The following is a 22,160-nucleotide window of genomic DNA, read 5'->3' as shown; positions in this document are numbered from 1 at the left end:
ATTAAACAGGTTTCTTTTTTCGACCGAATTTTGCATATTCAAGTTGATTCTAGGCTAAACGTGTCATATGACGTCACAAATTGATAGCCATGCAATGGCTGTCGCCATCCCAGTCGTCCTTTTATTTTAATGTGTGATGGATTGCTCATTACAAATCGCGTATTACGAACATCACAAAATTATTTGTGATTTTTTGAGTGCAAGATGTGGAAGGGTGTATCATACATTTTTATGTATGCTGATATGTTATGACATAACCTGTTAACCTTTCAAAGCTGCTATGTAGGAGAATCTCCCCCTTACCAACTTGGCTAAGGGGGAGATTTTGCGTAAACGACGTTTTTTTTTTACGTGAAATGCAAATATATATTAAAAATACAGTTAGACACCTTATTTTACCATTATAATTAATGCATTTGCAATCATTTTAAATTTTATTATTTCTATGACTACCAGTGTGCAATTATAACTTGTGTTGTGTTCAGAAAACTATTAATTTGTTTGCATGGTACAATACAAGAAGTCAATAGTGCCACCTTTTATATTAAGTCTTCTTATTGTTGAGTATTGAACCATCACTGCATGCTGACATCTAGGGTAAACACAGAAAATTTATTTTGCGTATTTTGAATATGCAGTGAAACCCAGTTAAGAAAATACCAGTAAATAATATTCATTAAAATTATTTTTTGCCTTATATATAGGAAAGATTTTTAATTCACAAAACAACATGTATTTCTCCAGCGTCGTTTAAAAATGATCTCTGTTGTAATGTTCATAGCATCCCTGTAAACAGTCTAGACGGACTCCCAAAACGGAGTCAACGGAAGTGAATTTCTGCAAGTATTTTGGACTCCGTTTTGGGAGTCTACGCATGCGCACTTGTACAAACAATGGCGATTTTTCGATGAAAACATGGGGTCCACGAGAAATCATCTTGCAAAGTGCTGCATGTGTTGGCAGACTTCTAACATGTTTTAAAAGACCCAGGATATAATTTACTATCGATCGTATTTGCACGAAATGGGTGTTTATTTGGCAATGCACTTAAGAAAGTTATTTATCTCCGAAGTTGGATGTTTGGACGATGCTTAAAAAGTGATATTTTTGTGTTTTTCATGGAATTTTATCGTTACTAAAAGGTAAATTGCATTAAATTGTACTTTCTTCGTATTGTGTTACAATTTAAAGTCACCAAACACACAAATTGATAAGTGCATAAACGAAAAGGGCCCCGACTACTAACAAAAACTGGCTGCTCTAGCGATGATTAAAAACGTCTTATTTGTTTTGAAAAAATAGAATTGGTAGTTTAAAAACCTAGAAAATTAAACAAATTGTCATTCTAGATACATTAACTCTTTAAATTAAACAGATAATTATCATCAAAACAATTATAATCGCTCGCGGCGTTTCCGATGTTAGTTAACCATATTAAATGCATAATTATTCGAGATAATTAAGTAATTAAGCCTGAAAATGATGTAAATGAGACTATATATCAACCAACAACGATTAATAATCATACCCAAGCATTTAATTTATTTCTAAAAAGTTATAGTTATGCGCGATCGAAGATATGGGTGAATTTTTCATTTTAAAAATTAATCCTACGTAATACAAGACAACAGTTATGAAAATTTGACATAAATATGACAAATAAACGTTTAGAAATGTTTTTGAAAGTTTAAAATTAATTTTTGTCGTGTTTTTGGCCAATTTTAGAGATTTATTTCGAACTAAGGGGCATAACTCATACGTTGTTTACATTAGAAACGCCATTTTACCGCAATGCATGATGGAGCCAAAGACTCCGTTTTGGGAGTTAACTCCGTTTTGGGAGTCCCGTCTAGACTGGTAAATCATAGTACCGGTACTATAAACTTTAAAAACTCTTGTGAAATGCTTTTACACTTTTTCCTCGAGCTTCACTTTTATCGGTAGCTTGTATAAACACTCAGTGTTCCAAACTCACTTTGAGTTTTACCGACGGTGCTGACCAGACAGAATTAGTCACGACTCACTGCACGTGGCTTGGGTGCTTTACCTGTGCACCTGTTAAGTGACACCACTGGCTGTGTATTGTTTTCTTTGGTGTTACAGAGTAAAATCAAGATGTTTTAAGCTTTCACTTATTTTTTTTATAAGGCCTATGCATAACTAAATACGTAACTGATTTAAGTCAAAACCGGAAGTAATCGTAAAAAGTTAACTGGACTATAACATGTCATACCATGATCACGGTAGACAGTACTTGGATGGATTTTGATATATTCAAGCTACACAGCAGCTTTTTTTAAGCTCAAAATCAGAGAAAAACCCACAATGGTTGATGAAATTTGCATGTAAAGATTCAGAATTAGGAGGGGGGGGTATGGGGAAGACAAATACGATTGTGGGAGAAATTTGTCTCCCGCGCGGGAGATAGGTTGGATGCGGGGGATCTTGGTTTTTTAGGCTGTTTTGCGGGATTCTCCCGCGCAATGCGGGAGGGTTAACAGGTATGTTATGATGAGGTTGATTACTGTACACAAACAAAGCCAAGTTATAATTATTTGAGATTTTTGTGTTACTTCACAAGCCAAGAATTTGAGTTTCAAAACAAAGGTCAATGAATAAGCTCAGAATGAACAACTTTGTATTGCCAATATACCTATGATAACTTTCATTGCAAATGTTTATAAGTTTGATCTTGAAGGGATGATAAGAATATTAATAATTTGAGTTGTGATTTTATTGACATGATTAGATTGACTTCAACAAATGAAGCACCGATCAAGCAGTCGTACTCTTTTTTTTTTAGTCCCAATAATTGGTAGCCTTTAGAATCCATTCTTATATCTTGAAATGTTGAGACTCAAGTTCATTAAATCTTAGACTACATTATATTAAATGCTCATATCATAATCACTGTAAACTGTGAAGTCTAAAAGTATTAGTCATGACTAAACCACTTTTTATCGTGGGCGCTTAATATGTGCCGTATTAATTTAATATATGCTCTATGTAATGCCATATCGTTTCATCTTTATATGTATTGCTTTTAGGTCATCTGAGTCACTCAGATGGCCTACTGCAATTGGTCTTCGCCCATGGATGTACGTTGTGCGTTTACAATTTAACATTTTTAAATTCTTGTTGATAACTTCAGGGCCATTTGTTACCACTTTGAATTAAAGTATCTCTAGGATAAGAGGATTCTAAATTGTGAAAATGACAACCACCAGGGGGTCATTGTCAGAGCCATGCAGATATGCCAAAAAAAATTCAAATACTCAAAACTGTTCACACATGTTGGAAAAAAACCCAAACTTTTGGTTATAATGTCCATTCATGAAGCTCACCTAAAATGTGAAATTCATTCAGACCACTAGATCAGGGTCATGCAATGGTCTTAAGTTGCAGGGGACTGTTTTTTTGACAACAATTCACTGTAGCAAGGGATGTGTCGTCGGAACTGTGTAACAGGGTTTGAAATTAACACTCGCCCACTCGCCATTTGCAACTAAGTTTTTGTGTGGGCGATTTGAAAATGCAATTCCAGGGGCCCACATGGCGATTAAACAATTCCTGATGCCAACACATTTTTTTTTCCAAATTTGTGCGAATGTTTGTATTTAGGTTGATCACTCAGACGCTTATCTTTATCTATCCTCACTGTAAAGCCTAAACGTCTTGATGATCAAGACTACTGAAGGTCATTATCAGTCAAGCGTAGTGTAGATACAAAGTTGTGAAAATTATGACTTCTGAGGGTAGGGTGGGGCCACAATGGGGGGTCGAAGTTTAACATAGGAATATATAGAGTAAATCTTTTAAAATCTTCTTCTCAGAAACTAATCAGCCAGCAAAGCTGAAACTTGTGTGGAAGCATCCTCAGGTAGTGTAGATACAAAGTATGTATTATGTATTATTGTACATTGTCTCGATAGTTTGTATTATGACTCCATTAAGCTGATTTTATCATACCTATTGTTTCTCAGGTGAACGATGTGGCCCATGGGCCTCTTGTTTGGAACAGGTCACATGTTTAATAGATAATAGTACTATTTCAGACTTGCATAGTTTATTAAACTGTAATATGAATGAATCACAGAGGAAGCTTCAGATGCAGAGCTTGATCTCCATTATCAAGGATGCTAAAAAATATATCTTAGTTATTACAGGTCCTAACTTCACCAAACTTGAATGGATGTTGTGTCTTATGATACAGATGCACCTGACAGGCATGGATGTTGAATCTGAGCCATAGGTTGCAGATGCTGGAGCAGGTTAAGGTTTTAATTGCTAGTGCCCTCTGATGATGATATCTTAGTTATTACTGGTCTGAACTTCACCAAACTTGCATGGAGATGCGTCTTATGTATACTGATGCACCTGACAGGCTGAATGCTGAATCTGAGCCATAGGTTTCGGATGCTGGTTGAGGTTTAGTTTTTTTGGAACAGGTCACATGTTTTATAGATGATAGCTTGCATAGTTGATTTAACTATATTATAAATGAAACACAGAGGTTGCTTCAGATGCAGAGCCTGATCTCCATTATCAAGGATGTTAAAGAAATCTCCTTCCTCACTCAAACCTGCTCGATAGATAGATGTGTTTGTTGATAAATGATATCACATGACTCCTATGATATAGTATTGTATGGTATGAAACAATATTGTTTAATATGATACAATATAATTTCATATGTAATATTATAAAAAGTTATAAAATACGATATGATATTGTATCAATTTTTTTGATATTTTATGTTATGATATTGTAACATGATATCGTTATGTATAGTATTGTATATTATGATACAATATTGTATAATATTATATTGTATTATTAATTTATTATTTTATCACATGATACTATTACGTAAGATATTGGGGGATCGAAGTTTGAAGTTTTACATAGGAATATATAGAGTAAATCTTTAAAAATCTTCTTCTCAGAAACTAATCAGCCAGCAAAGCTGAAACTTGTGTGGAAGCATCCTCAGGTAGTGTAGATCATGGGTCCTTCTCAGATGTAAGGAAATTTTCTTTAGAAATTTAATTGGTCACAAAAGTACTTAATTTTGGTAGTTAACATTTAAGGAAAACCTAAATTTTAAGAAAAAAACAAGGAAAAGATAGTTACAACCTCATTTTATAGATTATTTGTTTTTAAAGTTGGTGTTAGAAAAGTGACGCCTCTTACATTGACATTCAATTTCTTTTATTTTTGTATATAATTAATGACTTTTACATAATTATTTTTAGGGTTCAGAAAGCTTATTTCTTCTTTATACAATGAGAAATTATTTCTATCAAAATAAAGTTAGCCTTCTTTTTCTTTTTTAGTTTTAAAAAAAGTGATGGATATTACTTTAAAAAATGGCCAACATATTTTTTTTATTGTTAATTCACATAATAAAAAAATTCAAAACAAATTTTAATGTTATCTTCTATATCTATAGATGATTTTTTATCCTTTACACAATGTTGAAAATAAAAGTTTTTTATGAATCAATACTATTTTTGTTTGGATATTACTGTTGACACTTTGACAATAATCATTTTTTGTGACGCCTATTACTTAAACACTTTGACAATTACAAATTCCTGAAACAATAAAGTCTTTTTTTTAATGTTTTAAATACAGGATAGAAGACTGAATCATGAAACATGAGTTCTATACAAATAAACAAAAAGAAACGATTGTTTAATCATTTATTCATTTCTTCAAGAAATTTCTCATTTCTCTTCATCTGTCACAAACCTGAAATTATATATTATAAAAAGTTTTAAAACTGCAACCTTTAATAAACAGATGAATTTTCATAATGTATTAGTAAATTTACTTACCATTAAACACGTAATAAATCCGTGACCCACGAACTGTAATGTCAGGTGGGTCAATTGTCCCTTTGACATCACTCTCCAGCACTGTGTGGGCAATGTCCCCTTCAGCCCACAATTTTCCCTTTTTGGTAAAAAAAAGGACAAATGGCCACTCTTGAACCTGAAATATCATCCATTCCAACATTACGTGTTAATATAATACATCAAAAATTAAATAAAAAGCATCTCTGTAGATCTCTGTAGATTGATACATAAAAATAGCAAAATTATTTAGCATTAGTTTTTCTATATTTTACATCTGATAAGCATTATTTTCCTGTGGAATTGAGATACACCTTATGGGAATTTTTGCAAAGCAACAAAATAAACAAGTGAAGAAAAAAAAATGTCTGAAATAACAAAGAAATTGTTAATAAATGAAGTTTAAGAGAATGTTAATTCTAACAAGTTTTAGAACAGGACTCCATTTACCACAGCAGGAAACAAACTTAAACCATGCTCAACCAGAATATATTGCCCAGGATGATAACTAGAATAAATGGATTAATATTAATTTGCATTGCAGGTGATATCATATATTATTTCTGAGCAAGGTCTATTAATACCAAACAAGTTATATAATTACCTTCTCTTTGATTCAAAGAGCATATGACGTGTTGGTTTTTCTACCAAAGGGAGGACAGGTTCCTCTACCATATGACGTGTTGGTTTTTCTACCAAAGGGAGGACAGGTTCCTCTACCATATGACGTGTTGGTTTTTCTACCAAAGGGAGGACAGGTTCCTCTACCATATGACGTGTTAGTTTTTCTACCAAAGGGAGGACAGGTTCCTCTACCATATGACGTGTTAGTTTTTCTACCAAAGGGAGGACAGGTTCCTCTACCATATGACGTGTTGGTTTTTCTACCAAAGGGAGGACAGGTTCCTCTACCATATGACATGTTGGTTTTTCTACCAAAGGGAAGACAGGTTCCTCTACCATATGACGTGTTGGTTTTTCTACCAAAGGGAGGACAGGTTCCTCTACCATATGACGTGTTGGTTTTTCTACCAAAGGGAGGACAGGTTCCTCTACCATATGACATGTTGGTTTTTCTACCAAAGGGAGGACAGGTTCCTCTACCATATGACGTGTTAGTTTTTCTACCAAAGGGAAGACAGGTTCCTCTACCATATGACATGTTGGTTTTTCTACCAAAGGGAGGACAGGTTCCTCTACCATATGACATGTTGGTTTTTCTACCAAAGGGAATACAGGTTCCTCTACCATATGACATGTTGGTTTTTCTACCAAAGGGAGGACAGGTTCCTCTATGAAAGGGAGGACAGGTTCCTCTACATCATGCAAGAAGACAGGGGATAAAGAGCCATCATCCTGAAAACAAAACAAAAGGTTTTATGTCATCACAAAATATAAATCTATGGTTTGCCTGATTTGGCATAAATAGAACTATTGGTCTTAATATGAATTTGCAATATTTAATTAGTTAGTCAACACAGTTCTGTGTACCTTGTCAAGAGAAGCAATTATGGCTGGTTTTTCTACCAAAGGGAGGACAAGTTCCGCTACCATATGACATGTTGGTTTTTCTACCAAAGGGAATACAGGTTCCTCTACCATATGACATGTTGGTTTTTCTACCAAAGGGAGGACAGGTTCCTCTATGAAAGGGAGGACAGGTTCCTCTACATCATGCAGGAAGACAGGGGATAAAGAGCCATCATCCTGAAAACAAAACAAAAGGTTTTATGTCATCACAAAATATAAATCTATGGTTTGCCTGATTTGGCATAAATAGAACTATTGGTCTTAATATGAATTTGCAATATTTAATTAGTTAGTCAACACAGTTCTGTGTACCTTGTCAAGAGAAGCAATTATGGCTGAGAGTCCCGAGATGTTCGGTAAAATATCATCACTCTCATCACTATAAAACAGAAAAAAAATTATAGTCAACATGTATATATAAATATGATATATATTATTGTCAAGCAAGAGCTGAGAAATATTCAAAAAATATTAATATAAGGTCAGAAACAAGTCAGAGGCTGCTAAAAAAAACTAACAATACCTGTCTTGTTGCACAGACGCACTTTCGCTGAAAGGACTCGACTGCATGGAATAATGATCGGAAACCTCAGAATCTATAATAAATATAGAATACAATTATTAAAGACAATTCTCAGTTAAGCTCTATGTTTGCATTTGTTTTTAAAACACACACACTCATATATATATATATATATATATATATATATGTTAACAATTAACATATTAACTCACCTTCTACAAAGGACTCTTCACTTTCTGAACTGTATCTTGTCTCTGATCTAGTTCTCACTCCTCTACTTTTTCCTCCTCTAGTCCTTACTCCTCTCTCTACTCCTCTAGTCCTTACTCCTCTTCCTCCTCTAGTCCTTATTCCTCTTCCTTCTCCAATTCTTACATCTCTTCCTTCCCCTCTTGTCCCTGCTCCTCTTTCTTCTCCTCTAGTCCTTACTCCTCTTCCTCCTTCTCCAATTCTTAGATCTCTATCTTCCCCTCTTGTCCTTGCTCCTCTTTCTTCTCCTCTAGTCCTTACTCCTCTTCCTCCTTCTCCAATTCTTAGATCTCTATCTTCCCCTCTTGTCCTTGCTCCTCTTTCTTCTCCTCTAGTCCTTACTCCTCTTCCTCCTTCTCCAATTCTTAGATCTCTATCTTCCTCTCTTGTCCTTCCTCCTCCTCTATTCCTTAAACCTCTATCACCCCTTCTAGCCCTTGCTCCTCTTGTTCCTGCATTTCTACCCCTCCCTCTGGTTTGACGAACATCATTTCCCACAGCAGTATGGTGTAATTCCTGAGAAGTCCACTGATCCACAAGTTCAGAATTTTCACACTGAATTTCATCTGCTGTGTTATCTACGCATACTTGACAAAAACAAGACAGGTTTCTTGTCAGGAGAGAATACTTTTCTTCTGTCGACTTAATACATTGCAATTTTCGAGTTCCAGGAACAGTCTTTGTTTTGCTTCTGTCTGGGCGGTTTCTGTCGATATTTTCAATGAGGAAGAAAGTCCTTTTGTGATGTAAATGGTCAGTTTTCTCTTCTGTGCTTTCAAGCTTTTCCTTCCCAAAGTTATAAAGATCCTCTGCATTGTTAATAACAACATTCATGCCCATAACTGCTCTTCTTGCTCCTGACTTTACAACTGCTCCGGCACCATCCGAGGGCCCTTTCCCATGGCGTGAACCGTAGAAGTGTCTTTCAACCACAAACCCATAGTCCTCTTTGCTGTATGATATATCTGTAAAGGGAGTTTTGGATTTATACTGCGCAGAACATCCATCAGTAAACTGAATTTGTTTTTCAATTATCAATCCTCTTTTGTTCTGCAAATGTTCATTTGCTTTAGCAACAAATGTTGCTACTGCATGCGCATCATGTACTAGATCGTCTGACACAAATATCAGAGACTCCTGTATTGTGTCGTTACAGTTTTCATTTGGACATCTGTAATAAGATACAGCTGGGTGTATCGTTATATTGTTATGGCCCCAGTGGGCACTCTGGACCTCGTTTTGGTTTACACATGAATAATTCTCGGAGAAGTCCATGTTAAGAATGACCCAGTGGGAAGGCACACTCTTTAGAAGCTGCGAGAACTGATTTTGTTGCCAAGCAGCAACAAATAAATGGGCTGCTAGTTTGTCCAGCTCTTTAGCAAGATCCAAAACAACCTCAGTGGCACTTTTTTCGTAAGTTTTTGGCATGATCTGTGTTACTTGTTTTCCATTCTTTTCTTTGGTCATTCGTTCCCACTTAATGTATTTAATTTTTTGGTTTGATGTTTCTCGCATGAGTGGAGTAAAGAAAGATACAACCCCATCAGTACCACAAGCAACACATTCCCTCTGGATGCAATTTTTTTTGTGCCACTTCTCATTGCCCCTTTCACACAGGGTCTTTTCTACTGCTTCATATTTGCTGTCAATTTTTACATTACTTTTAAATTTTGCTGCCAGCTGTGATAAGGCATAGATTTTCAGGTCAACATTAGTACACATCTCGCACAAACATGCATTCCATTTTCTCTTACAAGTGGTCTCTACATTGCAGGGTTTCAACCGGGCAAATGTGGAAAAACCTACCACATCTAAGTTACTTTCTCTATATTCTCTATAGGTTTCTTTCAAAGTCTTGTTGAGCACCCTTCTTTCCTCAAGATTGGATTTAATTCTTTTTGAATCTGGTAGGTTAGTTGAAATATCTCCTTGTCTAAAGAAGTTAACTATGGTTCCTGTAGTCTCAGCTGAGGTTTTGTCTTTTCTTGTTTTTCTTTTGGGGCTATCTTCCTGTGAGTGTCTTGAGAGTTTGCTCATGTACGACTGGCTTATTCCTAGAAATGTTGTTGCATATTTGTTTAAGCGCATTTTTTTCAAAGAGGCAAGTTTTTTAGCAGCTATTTTTCTCGCTTTTGCATTATCTTTAATGCTGTTGATAATTGCTTGTTTAATTTTGATTTTACATGTATTTGGGGTAGTCTTCTCAATTTTTTTCTCCATGGCTTTAAGTTTGATGTTAAATCTTTTTTTCCTTTGCCTCTCTCTGTCTTTTTCTTTCTTTCTTCTAATTTTTTGTGGATGCCTTCTTTCCCGTGATTCTTTTTGTTTAACTCTCCAATACTGTCTTTGCTTTTCTCTTTCATTTCTTGTCAGTACCTTAGAACATTTCTGTTTCGATTCAATCCCCTTCTCCCTCTTTCGTTCACGGTATCTACAATTTTCAAAATAACCCAAAATACCATTATAAACCATTTAAATACTAAAAAATCAATATTTAATCCTACACCAGTTGTAGATGCACTCAAAACGCTGAATTTACAGAATAATTTACCATTAAGTTGGCTTTTTTAAAATTTACCTTTGCTGATTCTCTCTATTCTGTTTTCTATTTCTTTCCTTTTGCTCGTCCGTCCTCTGGGCCCAAGCAATTTTTTTTCTAAGTTTTTCTTTTTCTTTGAAGTATGGATCATTTTTTTTCTGATCTCGATACCTAATGATTTTATTTTAGATTTATAATTTATGTACCGGTAATGTAGATTTAATAAATTCAAATGAAATATAATAGTCAAAATTTAGAGATAAATTATAATTACCATCTTAATTCTTAAAGAGATTAGAGATGTAGATTATCCACATTATCATTATCACACATATTACATTGTAAATTATCAATCAATTAAATGTTAAAGTCTAAGCAATTCTTTGAAAATACCTTTTAGCTCTCTCAGCTGCAGTGAGTGCAGTCAGTCGACTTGTTGATGGTGATATGATCGGTTCTTTTGCTTTGCGCTTTCGGAGGCAATGAGACTATAAAATAAACCAATTTTATTACTGTTCAGTCACTAATTGTTCTATCTATATATATATATTTAAAAATTTTCCAAAAAGATTTAGTTGCAATGAAGTATATTGTGTTAAATGTCAAACATAATTTCCAGCATAAAAAAGTTGTCAATTTTTTTAATTTTTTATACTTTGTATCCAAATGTTTACTTCTCATGATTCAAAACATTTCAATTGAAAAAAAAAATCAAAATTTTATGCATAAAAAATAACATTCAATTAAACTCCTTCATGAATTTGGAAATTACATTTGACGTGTCAAAATAATTTCCAAACAAAAAAGATTTACTCTGGCTGAATTAACAATTATTTTTAAAAAATAGTTGTATGTACACATACATATTTGTATTTCTAAAAACTCTGTAAATTTGGCTTAATTCTGTTAGCAGAAATTTTAAAGAAAAATACAGTATGCATGACGGTAATTATGATTGACTATTTCACTCGGGAAGGAAATTATCTTTGACATTGAAGTAGAATAATTTTTGTCAATATAACAACCGAACATTATATCATATAATTTTATAATTGTTTACAGAAACATAATATGATTTGACAATTTGTATTCAGCAAGTAAACAACTGTAAATCTAAAATATAGTTTTTAATCGTAACATAACTTATATCTGTTATAAAGTATTAACGTTTGCCCATTATATTTGATGCACTTTTGCTGCCATTCTTTCTTCGTCAAAACATAACTTCCGAACTTTATTTTACCGTGCATATTTTGGGTTCTTGCTGCACATGAAATAACATAACAAACTAGATTCCATTGATAAAATAACTTGTTTCACTGAGAACATTACATCTTAAATCTTTCGAATATAAAGGTAGAAATAAATCATAAACGGACATTACGTTCTGGAGTATTTCGTGTCAACAACTAATTGCCATAAACATCTTTTTTGTCAAACCGTAATTGCCGATTTGATCGCAATGGCCATACACGGAACTGTGACAAGGAAAGTGTGTTTAATTTTCCCCATTTCATTTCATCAATCAATCCATTCGTTATCTGTACTTCAAAAGTAGCACACATAAATTCTATTAACTTAAATAGATAAAGTTTTATTTCCTGTGACGGAAGTCACTTCAATGAAAAATTGACCGACATCAAACTTACCTCCATAACCGCATGGTGTTCCCAATATAAACAAGTTTCGATGACGTAGCACGCATAAAACTGGACTCGGGTAAATATGACAGGGGATAAAAACGTTCTCCGGATAGTTTTTGAAAAGTTATGATCATATATACGCCTATTACGGAATTGACCGACATTGGAGTTTATCATTAAAAAATATTTTTTTTAAATTCAGTGTACATTCTTCGTCATTTTAGTACTGGTAATTGTTTTATATATTGATATCCACAATTTTGGTCACAGAATTTTGTTAGTTCAATGATCATTTTAACAGATATATTTCATGCATGTAAGATAGTCATTTTGACAGACTTTGTAATAGGCGTATGCATCATATTTGATCAAAATTTGTATAGTATCTGTAATAGATTTGTTTATATTTTTACCACACAAATTTCAAGAAACTAATGATAAATCAAATTTTCATAACTTAAATCTTTCAAAAAGCCTAAAGTCTTAATAACCATGTCTAGATATTAAGTGTGTTTACTTGCAACCCAAAATGGCTGCACATTATTCTTGACAATTGACTTTTCAATTGTATCAGTTTGATACTTTTTTTTATGTATAAAGTGAAAAACTGTGTTTTCTGTCTGAATTAATAGGAGTAAACATGTTGAAATAATTTATTACATTTCATATGCATTCTTAAAAAAAAAAATAATTAAAAAGTGATGGTAATTATTATTTACATATATCTGAGAAGGACCCATATATACAAAGTATGTATTATGTATTATTGTACATTGTCTCGATAGTTTGTATTATGACTCCATTAAGCTGATTTTATCATACCTATTGTTTCTCAGGTGAACGATGTGGCCCATGGGCCTCTTGTTTGGAACAGGTCACATGTTTAATAGATAATAGTACTATTTCAGACTTGCATAGTTTATTAAACTGTAATATGAATGAATCACAGAGGAAGCTTCAGATGCAGAGCTTGATCTCCATTATCAAGGATGCTAAAAAATATATCTTAGTTATTACAGGTCCTAACTTCACCAAACTTGAATGGATGTTGTGTCTTATGATACAGATGCACCTGACAGGCATGGATGTTGAATCTGAGCCATAGGTTGCAGATGCTGGAGCAGGTTAAGGTTTTAATTGCTAGTGCCCTCTGATGATGATATCTTAGTTATTACTGGTCTGAACTTCACCAAACTTGCATGGAGATGCGTCTTATGTATACTGATGCACCTGACAGGCTGAATGCTGAATCTGAGCCATAGGTTTCGGATGCTGGTTGAGGTTTAGTTTTTTTGGAACAGGTCACATGTTTTATAGATGATAGCTTGCATAGTTGATTTAACTATATTATAAATGAAACACAGAGGTTGCTTCAGATGCAGAGCCTGATCTCCATTATCAAGGATGTTAAAGAAATCTCCTTCCTCACTCAAACCTGCTCGATAGATAGATGTGTTTGTTGATAAATGATATCACATGACTCCTATGATATAGTATTGTATGGTATGAAACAATATTGTTTAATATGATACAATATAATTTCATATGTAATATTATAAAAAGTTATAAAATACGATATGATATTGTATCAATTTTTTTGATATTTTATGTTATGATATTGTAACATGATATCGTTATGTATAGTATTGTATATTATGATACAATATTGTATAATATTATATTGTATTATTAATTTATTATTTTATCACATGATACTATTACGTAAGATATTGGGGGATCGAAGTTTGAAGTTTTACATAGGAATATATAGAGTAAATCTTTAAAAATCTTCTTCTCAGAAACTAATCAGCCAGGAAAGCTGAAACATGTGTGGAAGCATCCTCAGGTAGTGTAGATTCAAAGCTGTGAAAATCATGACCTCTGGGGGTAGGGTGGGGCCACAATGGGGGGAGGGTCAAAGTTTTACATAGGAATATATAGAGTAAATCTTTAAAAATCTTCTTCTCAGAAACTAATCAGCCAGGAAAGCTGAAACATGTGTGGAAGCATCCTCAGGTAGTGTAAATTCAAAGTTGTGAAAATGATAATCCCTGGGGGTATGGTGGGGCCACATGGGGGGGTATTAAAGTTTTACATAGGAATATATAGAGTAAATCTTTAAAAATCTTTTGCTCAGAAACTAATCAGTCAGATGATTCTTTATAATTGTTAAGACTTTGGCTCCAGGACAATTCTTCGGCCTCACAAGAAGGTTCAAAGTTTGATGTAGCTTTTTATCCCATATATAAACAATTGTTAAGGATCTTTTTGAGAACTGCAATACTCAACATGTGATATGACTATCAAATTATCCTGTTAGAAAAGGGACTAATGATTATAAACATAAGAATATCCAGGAGGAAAAATGGATTTTATTTATACAGGACCTACATGTATTATTGTACATTTAAAATGCACCAGTTAACCATTTTATACATAAAAAATTAAAATGATCTCAAATCGTATCCAAGTCTCTTTAAAGTTTTTGATAATATCAAAGTTATTACTGGTTCTAATTTCACTAAACTTGCATGGATGATGCTTCTTACGATATTGATGCACCTGACAGTCTTGAATGCTGAATCTTAGCCATAGGTTTCAGATGCTGGATGATGTTTAGTTTTTAGCTCACCTGAGCTGAAAGCTCAAGTGAGCTTTTCTGATCACTTTTTGTCCGATGTCCGTCTGTCCATCCATCCGTCCGTCTGTCTGTAAACTTTCTACATTTTCGACTTCTCTTCAGAACCACTGGGCCAATTTCAATTCAACTTGACACAAAGCATCATTGAGTAAAACGGATTCAAGTTTTTATAAATGAAAGGCACAGTCTTTTTCAAGTGGAGATAATTAGGATTTATTGAAAAGAATCTGGGGGTATAAGCCAAGGCAAATGCCCTAGACCCTCTCGTACGTCTTATACGAATTTATAAACGTACGAGTTAACTAGGTGTTTAAACAGAGGACAGTATTGTCCAAATGAAAATGTCCAAAACTGCGAGAGATGAGTAATCGACATTTGGAAGACGTAAGTGCGTTTAAATTTTGTAGTATCTATATATACTTATATAATTTAAAACTGGCAAATTTGTAATGACAATAACTGACTCATTTAAAGAGTTTAATTAAATGGTAATGTTGATTACTTTCTAATAATATTTTATTAACCGTATAATTTATCTCAGTGTAAATAATAAAAATAATGCAGTTGAAAAGGAATGATCTGCATCCCCGCATCAATTAACAGTACCGTATTTTCCCGACGACTCGTCGATGCGGACAACTCGTCGAATTGCCAATTTTTAGCCAAAATTTTAACAAAATCCTACGATACGTCGATCTCAGACCATACGTCGATCTTATCACTTCAAAATGGCCTATAAAACTGCAGTAACATTATCAGTGTATGTTGCCACGATGTCACCGATATTGCTACCAATTATTATTAATGATTAACATTTAAACAATTACGCTTTATACTTATGCATCAAATTTTCAAATACCGGCAACTTCTACAAAGTCGCTTGCATTTTAAACAATTCCCGATATCGCGTGTTATGCAAATGTAAACTTACTTTGTCAGAAATATTTTATTCCCAAGCATTAAAATAAGTATCCACTCTGACTATCGCCAGTGTATTCGCCATTACGTAACCAGCCACCTGTTGACTCGGCGCGTGGTCAATGTTTGTTTAACAATTTCCGGTGTCATAAGCATGCACCTGTCTCGTGTCGGACTTCAAAGGGGGATCTCAAGTGCAGAAAGCTTTGATGAAACTTGTTTACTTTGTATCCAGTAATGCAGTTACACGCTATTGTTTTACATAGACACTGTTAGAAATAAATCGATCATTTGTACAACTTGATAATGACGATATACGACATACATACGTTTCCTAAAAAAATTATCTAACAATAATCAAAGAATTGCACAATAATTAATCAATGAACTATAATCACTCTTATAACGGTACTCTTTATATACACAGGGAGTGAAATTGCCGTAAAGATCTCAGCCTTAGGGCAAGATTATTAACACAACCGGTGTCAGCCTATTGTATAAACAGTAGTATTGATAATTGCCGATTACGTATTTTAAGATTGAATTTGACCATTAAATATTTCTGATTTATACTTTCCACTAACAACTCTTTACAAATAAAATAATTAAATTTAAAAAAACATCCCCCGGACCTACTGCAATATTTTCTTCCATTCAAACTTGGTTTCAATTTTACTGCGCAATGTTATCTTCCTACTAGTGATACATAGAACCATGTGACGATGTGTTTATAAAAACGGAACGGTAAAACTTTTAATTGATTAAAGACAATGTAACATTTTTTAATAACTGTTGTTATTATTATGTATTTAAGTGTTGACAGATGAGTGAAAATAATAATTATTAAAGATAAACAGTGAATTCAACAACGTAATTTTCAATCACACAGCCAACTCAAGATGATTGAAACCAAGATTTTTAATGCTATTTTTAAAAAATTTCTGACTACAAGCCTACGACAAGTCGAAGAAGACGATAAGTCGGGTGTTCTGGTTCAGAGGAAAAAAATACCGACTAATCGTCGGAAAAATACGGTATTTTTGAAGATATTTTAACCTAAATATATAAACAAAGCAAAGATCAGTTAATAATTTTTAGCTCACCTGAGCTGAAAGCTCAAGTGAGCTATTCTGATCACATTTTGTCCGTCGTCCGTCTGTCCGTCCGTCTGTCCGTCTGTCCGTCTGTAAACTTTTTACATTTTGAACTTCTTCTCTAAAACCGCTTATCCAATTTCAACCAAATTTGGCACAAAGCATCCTTATGGGAGGGCGAATATAAATTGCAGAAATAAAAGTTTGATCTGTATTCAAAGCGGAGAAAACCTTGAAACTGTAGAAAAAGGGGGGTGCATTTTTAAAAATCTTCTTCTCAAGAACTACCGAGGCAAATTCAACCTAGTTTAGCATAAATTATCCTTATGGGAAGGAAAATATAAATTGCAAAAATTAAGTGGTAATTCTGTTTCAAATCTGAGTTATTACGAAAATAATAATAAAGGAAAGGCGTGTTTCAATCAGTTTAATAGCTTCGGGTTCGGCATACGGTAAAATGATTCCATACTTCTAAAACGAGGTTCTTTGTTTAAAGCAGCCATGACATTATACGAAAAAGGTCTTTCTGACTATGATGAATTTGCTTGTTGTGCAACAGTTTGCGTATGAAGGGAAATTTTGAAACATACAAAATATATTGGTGCCGATTTTGTGAAGTAAATTGAGGCTAAATATTTCAATGCGTTGATAGTTTTCACACATGACGATGGTGTTAGCTTGTTCTGATTTTCGTTTCGTTCTCATTATGCTTTGTAACCTGGAAACTATCGTCTGTATTTCGTGATTTTTACGTATCAAATCAAACAGAGACTTCGGTAAATCAAACAGTTAACTGTTTACCTGCGCAAATTAAGCAAAATCGGATGTAGGGGTACTGAAATACAATTCATTCTATCGGTAATTCGGCATAATCTTTTGCGTAATGGTACATGTAGATTAATGCAATAGGTTTTGTTGAGATGCTCGGCATTTTCTCGAGTTTATTCAGTTTAAATAGAGTTTGATATCGCTGACGGAAATATGTAGGTATATACATGTATATATATGATTCATTTCGAAAAAATAAATTGTGTTCTTTATTTGTTATACATGTAGTGCATGTTTCTTGTGTTTAATTGTTTACAATTTCTATTTACTAACCATATTTGAGTGTTAAGCTTCGAATTATAAGCAAGATACAGAGATTTGCTCACAATTCTATGTTTGTACACAGATCTTAAAAACTAAAGCTTAAAAAATTAAAAAATTTGTCAATATTTATTAAGAAAATTTACAAAGCCTGTTCTTCCAGAAACCAACTTTAACAACTTATTGTATTGTAACCTTAACCTTTTTAGCTCACCTGAGGGTGGGGCCACAATGGGGGGGTCGAAGTTTAACAAATGAATATATAGAGTAAATCTTTAAAAATCTTCTCCTCAGAAACTAATCAGCCAGGAAAGCTGAAACTTGTGTGAAAGCATCATCAGGTAATGTAGATAAAAATTTGTGAAAATCATGATCTCCGGAGGTAGGGTGGGGCCACAATGAAGGATCGAAGTTTTACATAGGAATATATAGAATAAATCTTTAAAAATCTTCTTCTCAGAAACTAATCGGCCAGGAAAGCTGACACCTGTGTGGAAGTATCCTCAGGTAGTGTAGATTCAAAGTTGTGAAAATCATGACCCCCGGGGTACGGTGGGGCCACAATGGGGGATCGAAGTTTAATATAGGAATATATAGAGTAAATCTTTAAAAATCTTCTTCTCAGAAACTAATCAGCCAGGAAAGCTGAAACTTGTGTGAAGGCATCCTCAGGTAGTGTAGATTCATAGTTGTGAAAATCATGACCCCCAGGGATAGGGTGGGGCCACAATGGGGGATCGAAGTTTAAAATAGGAATATATAGAGTAAATCTTTAAAAATCTTCTTCTCAGAAACTAATCAGCCAGGAAAGCTGACACTTTTGTGGATGCATCCTTAGGTAGTGTAAATTCAAAGTTGTGAAAATCATGACCCCCGGGGGTAGGATGGGGCCACAATGGGGGATCGAAGTTAAACATAGGAATATATAGAGTAAATCTTTAAAAATCTTCTTCTCAGAAACTAATCTGCCGGCAATGCTGAATCTTCTTCGGAAGCATCCTCAGGTAGTGTTGATTCACAGTTGTGAAAATAATAACCCCTGGGGGTAGAATGGGGCCACAATGGGGGGTCGAAGTTTAACATATGATTATATAGAGTAAATCTTTAAAAATCTTCTTCTCAGAAACTAATTAGCCAGGAAAGCTGAAACTTGTGTGGAAGCATCCTCAGGTAGTGTAGATTCAAATTTGTGAAAATCATAACCCTGGGGGTAGGTTTGGGCCACAATGGGAGGTCGATGTTTTACATAGGAATAAACAGTGTAAATCTTTTAAAATCTTCTTCTCAGAAACTAATCAGCCAGGAAAGCTGAAACTTGTGTGAAAGCATCCTCAGGTAGTGTAAATTCATAGTTGTGAAAATCATGATCCCCAGGGGTAGGGTGGGGCCACAATGGGGGGGTCAAAGTTTAACAAAGGAATATATAGGGTAAATCTTTAAAAATCTTCTCAGAAACTAATCAGCCAGATGTTTCTTTATAATTGTTAAGAATTTGGCCCCAGGACAATTCTTTGGCCTCCCGAGAAGGTTCAGAGTTTGATGTACGTTTATATCTAATATATAAACTATTGTTAAGGATCATTTTGAGAACTGCAATACTCAACATATGATATGACTATAAAATCATCTTGTTAGAAAAGGGACTAATGATTATAAACATAAGAATATCCAGGGGAAAATGGATTTTATTTATACAGGATCTACATGTATTATTGTACATTGTCCAGATAGTTTGTATTATGACTCCATTAAGCTGATTTTATCATACCTATTATTCCTCAGGTGAGCGATGTGGCCCATGGGCCTCTTGTATCATTCAGATTCATCAACGTATTCCCCTGCATCATCAACACTTGTTTCATACCCCCTGGTTTCAATTACATTACAGTTATGGCTATAGCAACCCAGGTACCAGATCACACTACAAATGTGAGAGCAACAACCCAAAGTTCTTGCTCCGCCCTTGCACTGGCAGTACCATGATGTCACGGCTCAATCTGTGAACTTAATCCACAGTTTGTACAGGGTACTGCTCGAGTGTCTAGATTGAAGCCTACAGTGAATCAGGTCGGATTCCATTTGTGACACATCAATAGTGTACTGACCAGTCTCATCGACATGTTCTCTAATGTAAGAGTTTGCCTGGCGAATTTGATAGGTTCCAAAAGTTAATTGTCTAACATCTTCTTCCGACAGAGTGGGAAAGTTAACTGCAGCATCATGTGCATCAATTCTCTTCCAGGATTTAGAGTTAGCACGATATTTGTAATGTGGTTCCATATCACAGAGATTTTTCAAGACATTTTCATTTTTATACCCCCGCTCCGAAGGAGAGGGGGTATACTGTTTTACCCTTGTGTGTCTGTCTGTCTGTCCGTCCATCCGTCTGTCTGTCCGTCTGTCCGTCTGTCTGTCTGTCCGTCCGTAACAAAAATTTCTGTCGCATTTATCTCAGCAGCTATTTATCGCAGATGCTTGAAATTTTAACACAGTGTTTGTTAAGGCATGCCATATCGTGGGATATATTTTTGTACCAATCGGACATCAACTTCCTGTTAAATGACGACTTTGCTTATTTTTTAACCAAAATTTTCAAACAAATTTTCGTCAAAGATTTCTCAGTAACTGTATATCGCAGATGCTTGAAATTTTTACACAGTATTTGTATAGGCATGCCATATCGTGGGATATATTTTTGTACCAATCAGACGTCAACTTCCTGTAAATGACGACTTTGTTTATTTTTAGCAAAAATTTTCAAACAAATTTCCGTCAAAGAATTCTCAGCAACTGTTTATCGCAGATGCTTGAAATTTTTACACAGTATTTATATAGGCATGCTATATGATGGGAGATATTTTTGTACCAATCAGACGTCAACTTCCTGTTAAATGACGACTTTGTTTATTTTTTGCCAAAATTTTCAAACAAATTTCCGTCAAAGAATTCTCAGCAACTATTTATCGCAGATGCTTGAAATTTTAGCACACTATTTGTTTAGGCATGCCATATTGTTGGATATATTTTTGTATCAATCGGACGTCAACTTCCTGTTAAATGACGACTTTGCTTATTTTTTAACCAAAATTTTCAAACAAATTTTCGTCAAAGATTTCTGAGCAGCTATTTGTCGCAGACGCTTGAATTTTAACACAGTGTTTGTTAAGGCATGCCATATCGTGGGATATATTTTTGTACCAATCGGACGTCATCTTTCTGTTAAATGAGTACTTTGTTTATTTTAGCCAAAATTTTCAAACAAATTTTCCTCAAAGATTTCTCAGCATTTTAACACACTATTTGTTTAGGCATGCCATATTGTGGGATATATTTCTGTACCAATCGGATGCCAGCTTTCTGTTAAATGTCGACTTTGCTTATTTTGCATATTCACATCAGAGCGGGGGTATCACTAGTGAGCATTGGCTCACAGATATCTTGTTCTTTGCCATCATTAACATTTGGAAACCATTACCAAGATCGTTTGGATTATCTGATTTTAAGGGTGGTCTGTATTTGTTGATCAAAGAACATACGATTCTAACATAGTCACCTATGGAAGGAATGTGCGAATTACACACCACATTGTCCAAAAATCGCCATTTTTTAAGTCGACCGTTTGATGCCTCCACTACCCATCGGATTTTAGTAACCAATCGGGATGAATTTGCATCGGATGTAGAATGTTGTGTGCAGGACTTTGGTAAAAAGACTGGCATTTGTGTTTTGAACCCGCATTCATTTAGAAAATCAATGGAGTCACGAAAACCTCTATCAATTACCAGAACATCGTTTTCATTGAGAAAATACAAAATATTGCATCTATTTGTCTCCATTATATTTTTTATTATAGAAGCGTCATTGTTTCTACCATTTGCTAAGTAAGGCCCAAAAACTTCTAAAATGTATCCGGTTGTTGTTGTCACCAAAAATGGTTTCACCAAAGGCCGTCCTTTGTGCATAGAATAAGAAAGTCTTTGGAATTTATACATTGAACTTTTTTGTATGTATATATACGTACTGTCTAGAACTAATATGACAGTGTCTGATATGGGATCTGAAAACAGTTGTTT

General features: G+C 34.3%; 2 protein-coding genes across 2 annotated transcripts; both read right to left on the bottom strand.

Annotated features, from left to right (window-relative positions):
- Positions 1-5,692: 5,692 nt before the first annotated feature.
- Positions 5,693-6,649, bottom strand: LOC128186086 (uncharacterized). Its single transcript, XM_052855813.1, has 3 exons — positions 6,463-6,649; positions 5,841-5,997; positions 5,693-5,754 (listed from the first exon to the last, which is right to left on the bottom strand). The coding sequence occupies exons 1-3, from the start codon at positions 6,627-6,629 to the stop codon at positions 5,740-5,742; spliced, it is 339 nt and encodes a 112-aa protein (XP_052711773.1). The 5' UTR covers positions 6,630-6,649; the 3' UTR covers positions 5,693-5,739.
- A 93-nt stretch (positions 6,650-6,742) lies between these two features.
- On the bottom strand, positions 6,743-13,064 carry LOC128185260 (uncharacterized). Its single transcript, XM_052854902.1, has 9 exons — positions 12,352-13,064; positions 11,096-11,190; positions 10,742-10,873; positions 8,124-10,594; positions 7,912-7,984; positions 7,701-7,767; positions 7,350-7,565; positions 6,939-7,214; positions 6,743-6,766 (listed from the first exon to the last, which is right to left on the bottom strand). The coding sequence occupies exons 1-9, from the start codon at positions 12,520-12,522 to the stop codon at positions 6,743-6,745; spliced, it is 3,525 nt and encodes a 1,174-aa protein (XP_052710862.1). The 5' UTR covers positions 12,523-13,064.
- Positions 13,065-22,160: the final 9,096 nt, after the last annotated feature.

Source organism: Crassostrea angulata, chromosome 5, assembly GCF_025612915.1.
Source record: "Crassostrea angulata isolate pt1a10 chromosome 5, ASM2561291v2, whole genome shotgun sequence".
In the NCBI taxonomy this organism is placed as follows: domain Eukaryota; kingdom Metazoa; phylum Mollusca; class Bivalvia; order Ostreida; family Ostreidae; genus Magallana; species Magallana angulata.
This window is presented reverse-complemented; position numbering and strand designations above follow the sequence as displayed.

Bases quoted from the DNA above. Each gene is read 5' to 3' on its own strand.
- LOC128186086 (XM_052855813.1), bottom strand. From the start codon at position 6,629: ATGGTAGAGGAACCTGTCCTCCCTTTGGTAGAAAAACCAACACGTCAT. The intron at 5,998-6,462 runs GTAATTATATAA...ATGATATTTCAG, and splicing joins CTCTTTGAATCAAAGAGAAG to GTTCAAGAGTGGCCATTTGT.
- LOC128185260 (XM_052854902.1), bottom strand. From the start codon at position 12,522: ATGATAAACTCCAATGTCGGTCAATTCCGTAATAGGCGTATATATGAT. The intron at 11,191-12,351 runs GTAAGTTTGATG...TTTATTTTATAG, and splicing joins AACACCATGCGGTTATGGAG to TCTCATTGCCTCCGAAAGCG. The intron at 10,595-10,741 runs GTAAATTTTAAA...TGAAAATTGTAG, and splicing joins AATAGAGAGAATCAGCAAAG to ATACCGTGAACGAAAGAGGG.